Source organism: Nerophis ophidion, linkage group LG13 (assembly GCF_033978795.1).
Source record: "Nerophis ophidion isolate RoL-2023_Sa linkage group LG13, RoL_Noph_v1.0, whole genome shotgun sequence".
Classification (NCBI taxonomy): Eukaryota; Metazoa; Chordata; class Actinopteri; order Syngnathiformes; family Syngnathidae; genus Nerophis; species Nerophis ophidion.
The window spans coordinates 33826000-33840864 of record NC_084623.1 but is presented as its reverse complement, the minus strand read 5'-3'; the positions used below and the strand labels follow the sequence as shown (position 1 = coordinate 33840864).

The following is a 14865-nucleotide window of genomic DNA, read 5'->3' as shown; positions in this document are numbered from 1 at the left end:
CTTATGTGGGCCTACCGAGGATGTCGTAGTGGTTTGTGCAGCCCTTTGAGACACTAGTGATTTAGGGCTATATAAGTAAACATTGATTGATTGATTGATAATGTATTCATAATTGTTTATGTGGGATATACGCATGTATATATATCCTAAACATATTGTTTCTTGAACTTAAAAAAAACTGATCGTTTTTTTCCCCCTTCTCTGGGATTATATTCCCAGTTTTGATTTCGGACGTCTGGTCACTTATAGCAGTGGTTCTCAAATGGGGGTACGCGTATCCCTGGGGGTACTTGAAGGTATGCCAAGGGGTACGTGAGATTTTTTTAAAATATTCTAAAAATAGCAACAATTAAAAAATAATTTATAAATATATTCACTGAATAATACTTAAACAAAATGTGAATGTAAATTCATATTCTGTGAAAAAAAAAATAGAACAATGCAATATTCAGTAAGCATTTCACCAATCTCGCGCACTTTGCAAATTTGGACGCGATCTAACAGCAAAACAGTCTCCCAACACTGCGTAGATGGCATCAAGGCCTATTTATCCAAGCGTGAGGGTTGGGAAACGAAGGTGTTTGGCGAGGGAAGTGTGGATTCAGGCCGGGTAGCCTACTTCAAGTTCCAGGTAACCCTACATTATTATATTTTATAAATAGTAAACCAGGTTGTGGTAGTAGTTTAGTCGTGGATGTACACTGTATAGTGATGAATCCAATAAACATTTGATTTGATTTATAATTGAATCACTTGTTTACTTTTCAACAAGTTTTTAGTTATTTTTATATCTTTTTTTCCAATTAGTTCAAGAAAGACCACTACAAATGAGCAATATTTTGCACTGTTATACAATTTAATAATTTAGAAACTGATGACATAGTGCTGTATTTTACTTGTTTATCTCTTTTTTTCAACCAAAATGCTTTGCTCTGATTAGGGGGTACTTGAATAAAAAAAAATTTTCACAGGGGGTACATCACTGAAAAAAAGTTGAGAACCACTGACTTATAGCATATAATAATATTCTATTACTGTTAAGCAAACTATCTGTCAAACCGCGGTGAGGGAAGTCTTGTTTGTATATCTGTCTTGTGATTTATGTGTTTTATTTTGAAAAGCTACCCTCTTGTTTCAGATCACGGGTCCTTCCTCTTGTGTCACCAGTCTGACTTCATCCTTGATTCCTGATTGTTTCCACCTGTTCCCAATCACTTTCACGTCCTATTTAAGCTCACTTCTCCGTTTTGTCCTTTGCCAGATCGTGCCTTCTAGCGTCCGTGTTCATGTCCAAGTCCATGTCCTTGATTCCCTCTTTGCCTTGCTCCTGTTTTTTCTTGTTCTCCTTAATTTTTGATCATAGCAGTTACTTTAGGGACGGCGTGGCGCAGTGGGAGAGTGGCCGTGCGCAACCCGAGGGCCCCTGGTTCAAATCCCATCTAGTACCAACCTCGTTGTGTCCTGAGCAAGACACTTCACCCTTGCTCCTGATGGGTGCTGGTTGGCGCCTTGCATGGCAGCTCCCTCCATCAGTGTGTGAATGTGTGTGTGAATGGGTAAATGTGGAAGTAGTGTCAAAGCGCTTTGAGTATCTTGAGGGTAGAAAAGCGCTATACAAGTACAACCCATTTATTTATTCATTTTTTTGCTGAAATTTGGAGTTTATCAATCAATCAATCAATCAATGTTTACTTATATAGCCCTAAATCACTAGTGTCTCAAAGGGCTGCACAAACCACTACGACATCCTCGGTGGGCCCACATAAGGGCAAGGAAAACTCACACCCAGTGGGACGTCGGTGACAATAATGACCCAGTGGGACGTTGGTGACAATGATGACTATGAGAACCTTGGAGAGGAGGAAAGCAATGGATGTCGAGCGGGTCTAACATGATACTGTGAAAGTTCAATCCATAATGGATCCAACACAGTCGCGAGAGTCCAGTCCAAAGCGGATCCAACACAGCAGCGAGAGTCCCGTTCACAGCGGAGCCAGCAGGAAACCATCCTGCTGGCTACTACCTAATTGGTGAGTTTTTTGTTATTCCAAATTTCGTTTTATTTCCTCATTGATTGAGTGATTTTTTGTTTATTAATAGTTATTGTATTTGTATACATTATTAGAGTTTATTTTTCCTCCTGTTGGAGGGCTTTTTTGTTAATTCTTCTTGATATTGTATTTTAGTTAGGTTATTTTCTTAAAGTAGTATTGCTCCTTATTTTTTGGAGTGATTTTTTGAGTTAAGTGTTTATCCACGGATTTATTTTCCGTACGTTGTATACATTTTTGTGAAATACTTTTTTACCGGAGGTTAAAACGTTATTTCAAAATAAAAGCTGTTATTTTTGGAAACTTCCTCTCTGCATCTGGGTCCTCTCATTTCCAAGTCGTAACACTATGAATAATAACACGCCAAAACATGTGTACTTTATCAAAACTACACGTAAGACAAAAAAAAAAACGCCTGAAAACCAGCGGTATTCAGTGAGGTAAGATTAAATGCGTTGAAAGTTCATTGGTTCTGCCAAATGAATTGCACTGAGTGACGCGGATCACCACTCCAAGATGGCGGCCCTGCGTCTCGTCAGTGGCAGTAGGCAGTAGCGCTCGATGCTGCGTCTACTTATAAGATGTCTATGAGAGTCCCTCCCTTATGGCACGCTAGTCTTGATACAGTTTGATGAGGCGGGTTAAAATAGTTGAAAAGGCAAAACCCAAAAGTTAGCTTTAATGTTTCGGTTACGTTTACATACTGCCACTGACAAAAATATATAGCAGTTACATCTTATTATTTATAGTCCCTATCTTGCTAGCTGTCAGCCTAAAAAACTGTTAGCTATAATCTATTAGCATTTTACCTGTTGAAGACAACATAGAATATACTCATTTACATGACACCGTATGAGATGTGCTTTGCCTACCTTGTACTTATTTTTGCTTATCTATTAGGATGTAAACTGTTAGCATTCTCTTTATAACATTGAGAAGTAGCACTTTAGCACCTGCTCATTGAGGCAAAAGATGTCCCATGAAGGATGTTGTTAGCATGCCAGCGACTACCATGAATTGATTAATGTGGACCCTGACTTTAACAAGTTGAAAAACTTATTCGGGTGTTACCATTTAGTGGTCAATTGTACAGATTAAGTACTGAACTGTGCAATCTACTAATAAAAGTTTCAATCAATCAATCATCATGGTTTGTGTTTCCATTTGCCAAGCATGATAGTAAATGGATGGATGGATGAATAGGGCTACTGTCCAAGTGAAAATAGCGGCACTAAGGATTAGCAATAAGTAGCAGGTCAATTTCAAATTTCCGAGGGGATTGTAGGTATAAACATACAAGTTTTATAATTTGTGTTATTTTACTTTAATAGGACAAAAGTGTAAATTCATGAATTGTACAGCTGTAGAAAAAGTCAGAATCGCCAATCTTATTTATTTTGATTCTAAATTCCATCCATCCAATTTCTACCATTTATTCCCTTTTTCGGATCGCGGGGGGCGCTGGCGCCTATCTCAGCTACAATCGGGCGGAAGGCGGGGTACACTGATTCTAAATTGATTAATATTTTTAAAAAAATCGATGAAAAAATCTAAATCATTTAAAAAAATATACATTTTTAGGCCATCTTTTATTCACTGTGCTTGTACAATCATATGTCAGCAGCCAATAAGAGTTTTTATAACCTGTAACCTGTTTTAAAAACGTTTTTATTATAATTCCTATACCATCCATCGATTTTTTTACCGCTTGTCCCTATACCAAATGATATATTGTGTGAATCGTTTTGACTCGAAAATTGGTTTAAATTAAGAACCAATTCTAAACCGACTCATTGGGTGGTGTGGCTCAGTTGGTAGCGCGGCCTTGCCAGCAACTTTAGAGTTCTTGGTTCAATCCCCGCTTCCTCCATCCTGGTGACTGCCGTTGTGTCCTTGGGCAAGCTACTTTACCCACCTACTCCCAGTACCATCCACACTGTGTTTAAATATAACTTATATAATGGGTTTCACTACACAAAGTGCTTTGAGTCACTTGAGAAAAGCGCTATATAAATATACTTCACTTCAACACCCCAATCAGAATCTAATCCAATCGGGAGTTGTTCCATATTTTATTTATTTCTGAACTAAATCTTAATCTGCAATCTATAAAGATGTTACATACAATAATTCGATTAATCCAAGAATATGTAACCAAACGTATTTTCTCCACAAAAAAAAAATTAAGACTGAGAATAGAAAGACAAATTCCATGTTTTAATCCAAATTCTGTTGGCCACTTGTTACTTCGGCAAATACAAAACTGATAAAACACAAGTGGTATCCATTGCAGATTTTAGCTGTTGAATTAAAGGCATTCATTTTTAAGCTATTTTTCCATGATGTACAAGATGTCACCTGGGATTATGCGATATCCTTTTGTTTATATGTACAATGCTATTGGCTGGTGACCAGTGTAGAATGTACCCCTTTTGACCGAAGTCAACTGGGATAGCCTCCACCTGACCAATGACCCCCAATGAAAACAAGCGGTATAGAAAATGAATGAAAGGAGTATCGGTATCCGTATAAGGCAGGGGTCACCAACCTTTTTAAAACAAAGAGCTACTTCTTGGGTACTGATTACTGCGAAGGGCTACCAGTTTGATACACACTTAAATAAATTGCCAGAAATAGCCAATTTGCTCAATTTACCTTTAATAAATACATCTATATATATGCATATATATTTTTAAAAAAGGGTATTTCCGTCGGTCATTCCGTCGTACATTTTTTTTCCTTTTACGGAAGGTTTTTTGTAGATAATAAATAATGAAAGAAACAATTGAACGGTTTAAAAGAGGAGAAAACAGGAAAAAAATTCAAATTAAATTTTGAAACATAGTTTATCTTCAATTTCGACTCTTTAAAATTCAAAATTCAACCGCAAAAAAGAAAAAAAAAACTAGCTAATTCGAATCTTTTTGAAAAATTTAAAAAAAAGAATTTATGGAACATCATTAGTGATTTTTCCTGATTAAGATTAATTAAAAAAATTGATGATATGTTTTAAATAGGTTAAAATACAATCTGCATTTTTTTTAGAATATACAACAAATTGGACCAAGCTATATTTCTAACGAAGACAAATCATTATTTCTTCTAGATTTTCCAGAACTAAAACACTTTGAAATAAGATTTAAATTTGATTCTAAAGATTTTCTAGATTTGCCAGAATATTTTTTTTTAATTTTAATCATAATAAATTTGAAGAAATATTTCACGAATATTCTTCGTCGCAAAAACAGAAGCTAAAATGAAGAATTAAAAAATTAAAATGTATTTATTATTCTTTACAAAAAAAAAAAAAAAAAATACTTGAACATTGATTTAAATTGTCAGGAAAGAAGAGGAAGGAATTTAAAAGTTGAAAAGTTATGTGTTTAAAAATCCTAAAATAATTTTTAAGTTTGTATTTATTTCCCTAAAATTGTCTTTCTGAAAGTTATAAGAAGCAAAGAAAAAAAAAATGAATTAATTTAATCAAGTGAAGACCAAGTCTTTAAAATATTTTCTTGGATTTTCAAATTCTATTTGAGTTTTGTCTCTCTTAGATTTAAAAATGTCGAGCAAAGCGAGACCAGCTTGCTAGGAAATAAATAACATTTAAAAAATAGAGGCAGCTCACTGGTAATTGCTGCTATTTGAGCTATTTTTAGAACAGGCCAGCGGGCGACTCATCTGGTCCTTACGGGCTACCTGGTGCCCGCGGGCACCACATTGGTGACCCCTGGTACAAGGGATATTGGTCCTGTATTTCCTTGGCATTGCATCGATATCAACATTTTTACCCAACCCTAGGAATGGTGAAAGCAACAGTGGAGGTTTTTCCCCGATTTATTTTGTGCACAGTACAGTTTCAGTTAAATTGATTACAAATTGATGTGACGATAAAATCAAACTACATTTAGTTGAAGGATCATATAAACACAAGGTCAAAAATTGCAAATTCATTGTATTTTCTCATTAAACAGGTAGGCGAAGTTAAAGTCCATAATCCACTTTTCGTGTAAAATCAACAAGGATAGGCTCCAACTCCATGGTCCTTGAACAGGATAAATAGTATAAACTAGATGGACGGAAGTTGGAGTTGGTACAACTATAATTTTTTTTACAGTTCTTCCTTTCTTCAGAACTCCAGGAAGTTGGTCACAATAGCAGCATTATATATCAGGTCTGAGATGTAGCCCATTGATGTCTGTGGTCCCATTTGTGCGTGATGAGGATGATGATGGAGGTGGTGATGTCCCTGTCCTTGATTTACCTCCCAGTACACGGACTGAGAGTGAGAAGGAACCACCTGGTCCACAGAGGCACCTCCCCCACACACAGCCTGATGAGCCCCAGACGGAGCCAGGCTCTGAGTCTTGAGGTTCCTGTGTGCCTGGTAGGAGTGACTGGACACCTGTGGTTGCCTGGTGATGGGCTGAGAAAACGAACCGGGTAGGAAAGTGGACAGTTTCTCCCGCTGTTGGCGCTCCACTTCCCAAAGACGGGACTCTGAACGCTTCGAGGTGCTGAGGATGGACTGCTGGTGCAGGGACGATTGAGACGGGGTTTGGTTATTGTACATTTGGATCCAGTCAGAGTAGAACTGTGGGATATCTTCACAAAGCCCTTGGTCTGGTCTGAACATGTCTGTCAAATATGTCGAGGCAGGAAATGCCGAGGTCACCAGTCCAGAGCTTGGCTCTGCAAGACCTCTACTTCCAAGAACATGTTTTATAGATTTGGGCAGTCTCCCAGTTTTGATACTTCTGGCTCTTCGGTTTTGAAACCACACCTGTGGACCAAAGCAAGATTTCAATTTTGAACAATATTGAGTCTTTGTTAACAAATTTTATTTAATTTAACACATTTATGTCGACCAACTAACCAAGCCCCTTGTACCAGTTAAATGTACAATATTTATAACCCACAGCCTAACCTAATAAATTATTCACATCCATTTGGAAAATTCTGATTTTAAATCAATTCATTATGTTTGAGAATCAATTTTGAAAAAGAAAATATTTTTTTGTGCACATTTGCATTATTATTTGAATGAATATATTTTTAGAAGAAAAACAGTAAATAACTATTGTTATTATTAGTGGTAGTATTACTGATACTGTTGCTTTTTTAATTTTTTTGTTTTCCCTTTTTGATTAGAATTGTATTTGTATGTCCTCTCAATTGCTTTTTAAATGTATATCTTAAGTATTGTAAAGATAGGATTGATGTTTTTTAGGCCAACACGGCATAAAGTAGTGCAGAGGAGCTTTTGTAACCTGCAACCTGTTTTGAAAAGCTTTCATTTTAATTTGCAAACCAAATGATATATTATGAGGATTGTGTTGAATAAAAAATCAATTCTGAATAAAATTGTCACCCAAATAATTAAAATCAGTATCAGAATCAAATCGTAAGATGCCAAAAACATTCCCACCTCTACTATACAACCCAAAGTGCTTCACATACTGTAACAGGAACATATATTTAAACAGCTGACAATGCCACGATGATGTAAACGTGTGCTTGTAGCCATATTTCAAAAAAAGAATATAAGCTCGATGCACAACAATAAATACTTTTGTACAATATTGAAGGGAGAAATTGACTAGTTAAACAACATAGTGTTAAAAAATAATGAAAACATGTAAATAGTGTAGAGATGATGTCAATAATTAAATATGCTAATAATAGGAAAATACATTCTATTTAATAATGTCATTATTAATAATGGCTCTAAATGCCTTAACTATAATTATACTACTATTAGTATGCCTTATATAAGATAAAACTAAAATTAGGTATAGTCTTGAGTTAATGCAGCAGGTCAACTTGTGCCAAAGATATCATTTCTATGAAAAATTGGTCTGTTTATGTCGACATGTGTTGTAGTATTGTTAACGTCGTCATTATTGCTAAACAGTGTAAAACAACAACAGCGACATAACTCCAGCTGCAACGATTTGTCGATTTATTCAATGAGAACAAAGCTTAAATTTATATTCTGTTTCATCGTTGAATCGTCTAATTTGAGCATAACTAATAAGCATTTATAACAATAAGACCACATTGACTGCCTGAAACTTTAAATATGCAGAAATTGTTTCCACACGGCCACTACAAAAGAGCATACATGAGAGCGGTGGTGTGCGAAGATTTTTTAATTTTTATTTTCAGAAATGCACATGTTAAAAGTGTGATTTCAATGTTGATGATGTGCATTTATTATTACAAAAAAAGAATGTCGGTTATGGCAAGCAGAACAATCATTGAGGCTATAAAGTATCTTTTATTCAATGCCTCGATTATGTGAATAAATTAATCGATAGATACTTCGATGACTAAAATAAGCGATAGCCCTAGATATCAATAAAACATGCACACACTGGCTTCCTGTTTGCTGCAAAGTTAGTTAGCGAAATAAATATCAGAAGCTTTAATGTCATTGTAGTCGAGACATGCCACAAAATTTAAAAATACTTAATTTCAAATATAATTAATAATAGAATGAGCTATATTTTTCCCCCAGTTTTGAGGCGGCATAGCTCGGTTGGTAGAGTGGCCGTGCCAGCAACTTGAGGGTTGTAGGTTCGATTCCCGCTTGTGCCATTCAAGTTACTGTCGTTGTGTCCTTGGGCAAGACACTTTACCCACCTGCTCCCAGTGCCACCCACACTGGTTTAAATGTAACTTAGATATTGGGTGTCACTATGTAAAGTGCTTTGAGTCACTTGAGAAAAGCGCTATATAAATATAATTCACTTCACTTCACTTGTATGACTTATTATACGACCAAACATTGCCAGAGTGCCCAGCCAAAAAATCCCACCATTGGGCCAAAAAAAGTGATAGAGAAAGTGAGAATCACTTCAGAATTACCAAAAAATAACTTCAAAGTCAGAAGGATGCTCTCCCCTACTCTGCTTTATAGATAGATAGATAGATAGATAGTACTTTATTGATTCCTTCAGGAGAGTTCCCCCAGGAAAATTAAAATTCCAGCAGCGGTGTACAGAATTGAAATCGAATTTAAAATGTAAGAAATAAATAATGGGGTTATAAATGGAAATAAAATAGAAAAATATACAATATGAATAAAACTAAAAAGCATCAATAAGAATAAAAATATAACAGTAAAAATAAGAATATAACAGGAGAAACTAGGCAGTAGTGAACATGTTACGAGAATGTATTGCACTGTTAATCATCTCTGCTTATCACCGTCTTTGCCAACATATTTTTTATCTTCAATAAAGATAAAAATTATGTCAAATTTCAAATTAATTTTGCATGTAAAACCATAATAATGCTCTATAAAATGTTTTCATATTTTCAGTTGTCTGGAACAAACAAATTCCATTTACATTATTCCTAATGGAAAATTGCATACTTTGTCGAATTGTATGATTAATTTTTCATTGTTAACTAAAAAAAAAAGCGAGGTACCACAGTACTTATTTAATAATATAGAGGAGGGTATCATACCTGAATTTTGCTCTCAGGCAGGTGAGTGTGTGCGGCCAGCCTCTCCCTCAAGGTGATGTCTGGGTAAGGGGTCACGGCGAAAGCCTGCTCCAGCTCGGATAGCTGAGCTCGGCTGAAAATCGTGCGTTTCCTTTTCCTGGGACCCTCCGCTGCCCCGCTAGCAACCCAGTCTGGATCTGGGAAGGAGAGGCCGCTCTCACTGCGCACATCTTTAAAATTTTGCAAGATTTTCATTAAAAAAACATTTCAACCGCTGCTTCTGTTTATTTTGATTTTCTTGTAAGAAAGCGTAATAAAAAATGGATATTGGAATAAATATTACGCATGTAAAAATTGCTGATATTTACTCACCTTTACAAGGGCCCGGTTCCCCAAAAATAACTTTTAGATCCACCACAGCAGTCTGCTGGTCCTGCTTGAGTGAAGTGAAATCTTCATCAATGAACAATGCCATGATCGCTGCACACAATCCAGGATTTACTGACATTTTGACAGTTGGGAGACTCTTATACTCATAAAAGAGGGCACCCCCCTCCCCCAACACACACACACACACACACACACACACACACACACACTCACACACACACACACACACACACACACACACACACACGTACACACACACACACACACACACACGTGACCCAGGCAGCTATAATCTTAATATTGTGAGTCACTAATAATATATTGGGATTATACGTTTTTTTTCAAAGGCTGTATCAGACACTTTTTTATTTACCTTTGGTTGTTTTCATGTTTTTGCATGAAATACACAAAAATCAATTTAAAGTAGTAGAAGCCATCCTAAAAAAGTAAACCATAAGAACCCATCTATCCATTTTCTACCACTTATTCCCTTCGGGGTCGTGGGGGGCGCTGGTGCCTATCTCAGCTACAATCGGGCGGACGGCGGGGTACACCCTGGACAAGTCGCCACCTCACCGCAGGGCCAACGCAGATAGACAGACAACATTCACACTCACACACTCGGGCCAATTTAGTGTTGCCAATCAACCTATCCCCAGGTGCATGTTTTTGGAGGTGGGAGGAGGCCGGAGTACCCAGAGGGAACCCACGCAGTCACGGGGAGAACATGCAAACTCCACACAGAAAGATCCCGCGCCCGGGATTGAACCCAGGACTACTCAGGACCTTCGTATTGTGAGGCAGACGCACTAACCCCTCTCCCACCGTGAAGCCCTACCATAAGAACCATTTGTGCTTAGTTTTTTCCAATTGCTACAACACAATTTTGCAAACTAGTGGGGTTTTATCATAGTACTTGACACAGTTCACAAAACGCACACCAAAAACTGCAAAATACATTCTATAACTTGCAAAATACATTGCACATTGCATATGAAAAACCCAAAACCAGTGATGTTGGCACTTTGTGTAATTTGTAAATGAAAACAGAATACCACTCGTCAACTGGTGCTGAAGAAAGGTGCGGGGCCGACCTTCAGGTTGTACAGGTACGATCATATAATCTCACTAAAACACTAGTAACACAATAAGCAGATAAGGGATTTTCCAGAATTATTCTAGTAAATTTGTCTAATAACATCTGAATCGCTCCTATTGTATAGTCTTTTTTTTTTCTTCTAGTCCTTCACTTTCACTTTCCTCATCCACGAATCTTTCATCCTCCCTCAAATTAATGGGGAAATCGTCGCTTTCTCGGTCCGAATCGCTCTCGCTGCTGGTGGCCATGACTGTAAACAATGTTGAGATGTGAGGAGCTCCACAACCTTTGACGTCACGCGCACATAGTTTGCTACTTTCGGTACAGGCAAGGCTTTTTTCTCAACACCAAAAGTTGCAAACTTTATCGTCGATGTTCAGCAAAAATATGGCAAAATCGACAAAATGATCAAGTATGACACAGAATGGACCTGCTATCCCCGTTTAAGTAAGAAAATCTAATTTCAGTAGGCCTTTAACAGTTCTCTTATCGATTCTCATTTGGAGAAAAAAGGGTGGATTAGCATCAAATTTGTTTAGTTTAGAGGTAACATTACCTTACACACCCTACAGTTAGGTCTCAAGAGGCACATACTGTATGGTTTAGAGAAGAAATCAATGAAAGGTATTAATATTCTCCTGTAGAATTTAATCATGTGCAAATTACACAAGAACGTAACATTTACGCATTCTTTCTCCCCACAGTGTGGCACGTGGCAGGCTCAGGAGCTCAAGACTCCCCTGGAAGCAATTGGCACACCCCCTATTTAAGTTATCTGCTCCAGCTGGTTACTGCCGAAACTTTGTATACAGTTGCCACGGCAACATCTTACATCATCCCGCAGGAGCGAGTTCTGTCTTTTGCATGCTTGGTTTCCCAGCTCTGCCGAGTACTTTTTAGCATTGCCGAGCATCCTTATTTTTTTTACTTTGGCTTTTTTGTATTTTTTTTCATGGTGTGCCACCATCACCTTTATTTTTCTGCCTTATTATGTTTCCCTCACAAAAGAAGAATACTTTTTGCCCAACTTTAACCGTCTCTGCATTTTGGTATCAACAACACATCGAACCTAACATCCATCCATCCATCCATTTTCTATCGCTTGTCCCTTTTGGGGTCGAGGGGGGTGCTGTAGCCTATCTCAGCTGCTTTTGGGCGGAAGGCGGTGTACACCCTGGACAAGTCGCCACCTCATCGCAGTCGAACCTAACATGATCAACAAAATGATAACAATGGCATGACATACACTATTGCCAAAACTATTTGGCCACCTATCCAAATGATCAGAATCAGGTGTCCTAATCACTTGACACGGCCACAGGTGTGTAAAATCAAGCACGTAGGCATTGAGACTGTTTCTACAAACATTTGTGAAAGAATGGGCCGCTCTCAGGAGCTCAGTGATTTTCAGCTTGGAACTGTCATAGGATGCCACCTGTGCAACAAATCCAGTCCTGTAATGTCTTCACTCCTAAATATTCCAAAGTCAACTGTTGGCTTTATTATAAGATGGAAGAGTTTGGGAACAACAGCAACTTCGCCACTAAGTGCTAGGCCATGTAAACTGACAGAGAGTGGTCAGCAGATGCTGAAGCACATAGTGCAAAGAGGTCGTCGACTTTCTGCACAGTCAGTTATACAGAGCTCCAAACTTCATGTGACCTTCCAATTAGCCCACGTACAGTACGCAGAGAGCTTCATGGAATGGGTTTCCATAGCCGAGGAGCTGCAGCTAAGCCAAACATCACTAAGTCCAATGCAAAGCGTGGGATGCAGTGGTGTAAAGCACGTCGCCACTGGACTCTGAAGCAGTGGAGACGTCTTCTCTGGAGTGATGAATCACGCTTTTCCATCTGGCAATCTGATGGATGAGTCTGGGTTTGGAGGTTGCCAGGAGAATGGTGCATTTTGGACTGCATTGTGCCAAGTGTGAAATGTGGTGGAGGAGGAATCATGGTATGGGGTTGTTTTTCAGGAGTTGGGCTTGGCCCCCTAGTTCCAGGGAAAGGAACTTTGAATGCTCCAGGATACCAAAACATTTTGGATAATCCCAACCTCGTGGGAAAAGTTTGGAGTGAGCCTCTTCCTCTTCCGACATGACTGTCCACCGGTGCACAAAGCAAGGTCCATAAAGACATCGATGACAGAGTCCGGTGTAGATGAACTTGACTGGCCTGCACAGAGTCCTGACCTGAATCCGATAGAAATACCTTTGGGGTGAATTAGAACGGAGACTGAGAGCCAGGCCTTCTTGACCAACACCAGTGTGTGACCTCACCAATGCACTTTTGGAAGAATGGTCGAAAATTCCTATAAACACACTCCGCAACCTTGTGGACACCCTTCCTAGAAGAGTTAAGGCTGTAATAGCTGCAAAAGCTGGACCGACATCAAATTGAACCCTATGGGTTAGGAATGGGATGGCACTTCAAGTTCATATGTGAATCAAGGCAGGTGGCCAAATGCTTTCGGCAATATAGAGTAGCTCACTTTGCATGTAATGAGTTAATATTCAAATTTGAAGTAACTGCTGACATGGACTTTTACATTGTATTCTAATTTTGAGTTTTACCTGTATAATCAGGTGTCAATCAGCAAATTAATTGTATGCTTTTCGATGCCATTTTCAATGCCACTTGAAAAAAATGTAACGTCCATGTCCAACCGCATATGGTCATTATATATAATGAAAATATTACAATTGTTAGCATTTGACAATGGTAACATTGAATAGTTAAACAAGTTTACATTAACCGTTAATATCTAGTGAATTAGAATTGGCTCGCAAGAAGACTGTTTCTTCTGAGAATTTATTTTTTATTGTTCTGTAGTAGCATCTGGTGTTCTGACAGTGCACGGCAATTGCCAATGAAAAGATTTTCGCCTGTCAATCATCACACTGAAATATACCCAGAAATAAGTCATTTTTTTCTTCCTTGTGTTGAACGTTCTCCCTGCTTCTGCGATGTATGATTTTTTTTTGCAGGATTTTGTAAATTACATTGCATTTCTTGTCTTGTTCTATTTTGTCTAATAGGTATACAAGTAGCCCTGCGATGAGATGGCGACTTGTCCAGGGTGATTGTAGCTGAGATAGGCGCCAGCGCCCCCCGCGACCCCAAAAGGGAATAAGCGGTAGAAAATGGATGGATGGATGTACAAGTAACTGTCTTGTTTTTGTGTGAGGTTTGACTGTTGTGTTTATTTTGTATTTGTTCATGACCTGCTGTATTGGGTTCAGTTAATCCCCTAACGCAGGGGTCGGGAACATTTTTGGCTGAGAGAGCCATGAAAGCCAAATATTTTAAAATGTATTTCCGTGACAGCCATTTAATATTTTTTAACACTGAATACAAATAAATGTGTGCATTTTTAAGTAACATCAACATTTTTTGAGTATAATAAGTCTTGTATTCTTTTTAATAACACCGTTATTCTGTCGCTAACCAATAATAAATAAAATACTTCATACCATTAGTGCGACTTCTTGAACAGGAGCGTTAGAAAACGGATGGATGGATTAAAATGCATGAGAATGTTTCATATTTTGAACGTTATTTTTAACTCTGATTACCGGTGGAAATATTAATTTCTTATCGTGTTAAGCAATGTCAGCTAAGATAATTCTGAGAGCCAGATGCAGTCATCAAAAGAGCCACATCTGGCTCTAGTGCCATAGGTTCTAATGTATAGTAAGGTTATGACCTCTTTGTTCTTTATTTCAGGTTTGTCTTTAGGTTTCTTTTTTTTCTCTTTTACTTCTTATATACTTGTTGTTCCCTTTTTTTGATGGCCCAAGTTGGATATTGGCAATTTTTGAGTGCATTTTTGATGTGATTCTCATCTTTCCTCTATCTTCTTCTTCTGTTA

General features: G+C 37.9%; 1 protein-coding gene across 1 annotated transcript; it reads right to left on the bottom strand.

The window, feature by feature from the left end:
* Positions 1-5880: 5880 nt before the first annotated feature.
* sebox (SEBOX homeobox) lies at positions 5881-10025 on the bottom strand. Its single transcript, XM_061919466.1, has 3 exons — positions 9879-10025; positions 9528-9736; positions 5881-6834 (listed from the first exon to the last, which is right to left on the bottom strand). Exons 1-3 carry the CDS (start codon positions 10012-10014, stop codon positions 6181-6183), a joined length of 999 nt encoding a protein of 332 aa, XP_061775450.1. The 5' UTR covers positions 10015-10025; the 3' UTR covers positions 5881-6180.
* Positions 10026-14865: the final 4840 nt, after the last annotated feature.

What these genes read in the sequence shown, in the direction of transcription:
- sebox (XM_061919466.1), bottom strand. Translation starts at nt 10,014, where the DNA reads ATGTCAGTAAATCCTGGATTGTGTGCAGCGATCATGGCATTGTTCATT. An exon ending in GGAACCGGGCCCTTGTAAAG is followed by an intron (nt 9,737 to 9,878) that starts GTGAGTAAATAT and finishes AAAATTTTAAAG; the next exon opens with ATGTGCGCAGTGAGAGCGGC. An exon ending in TGCCTGAGAGCAAAATTCAG is followed by an intron (nt 6,835 to 9,527) that starts GTATGATACCCT and finishes TTTGGTCCACAG; the next exon opens with GTGTGGTTTCAAAACCGAAG.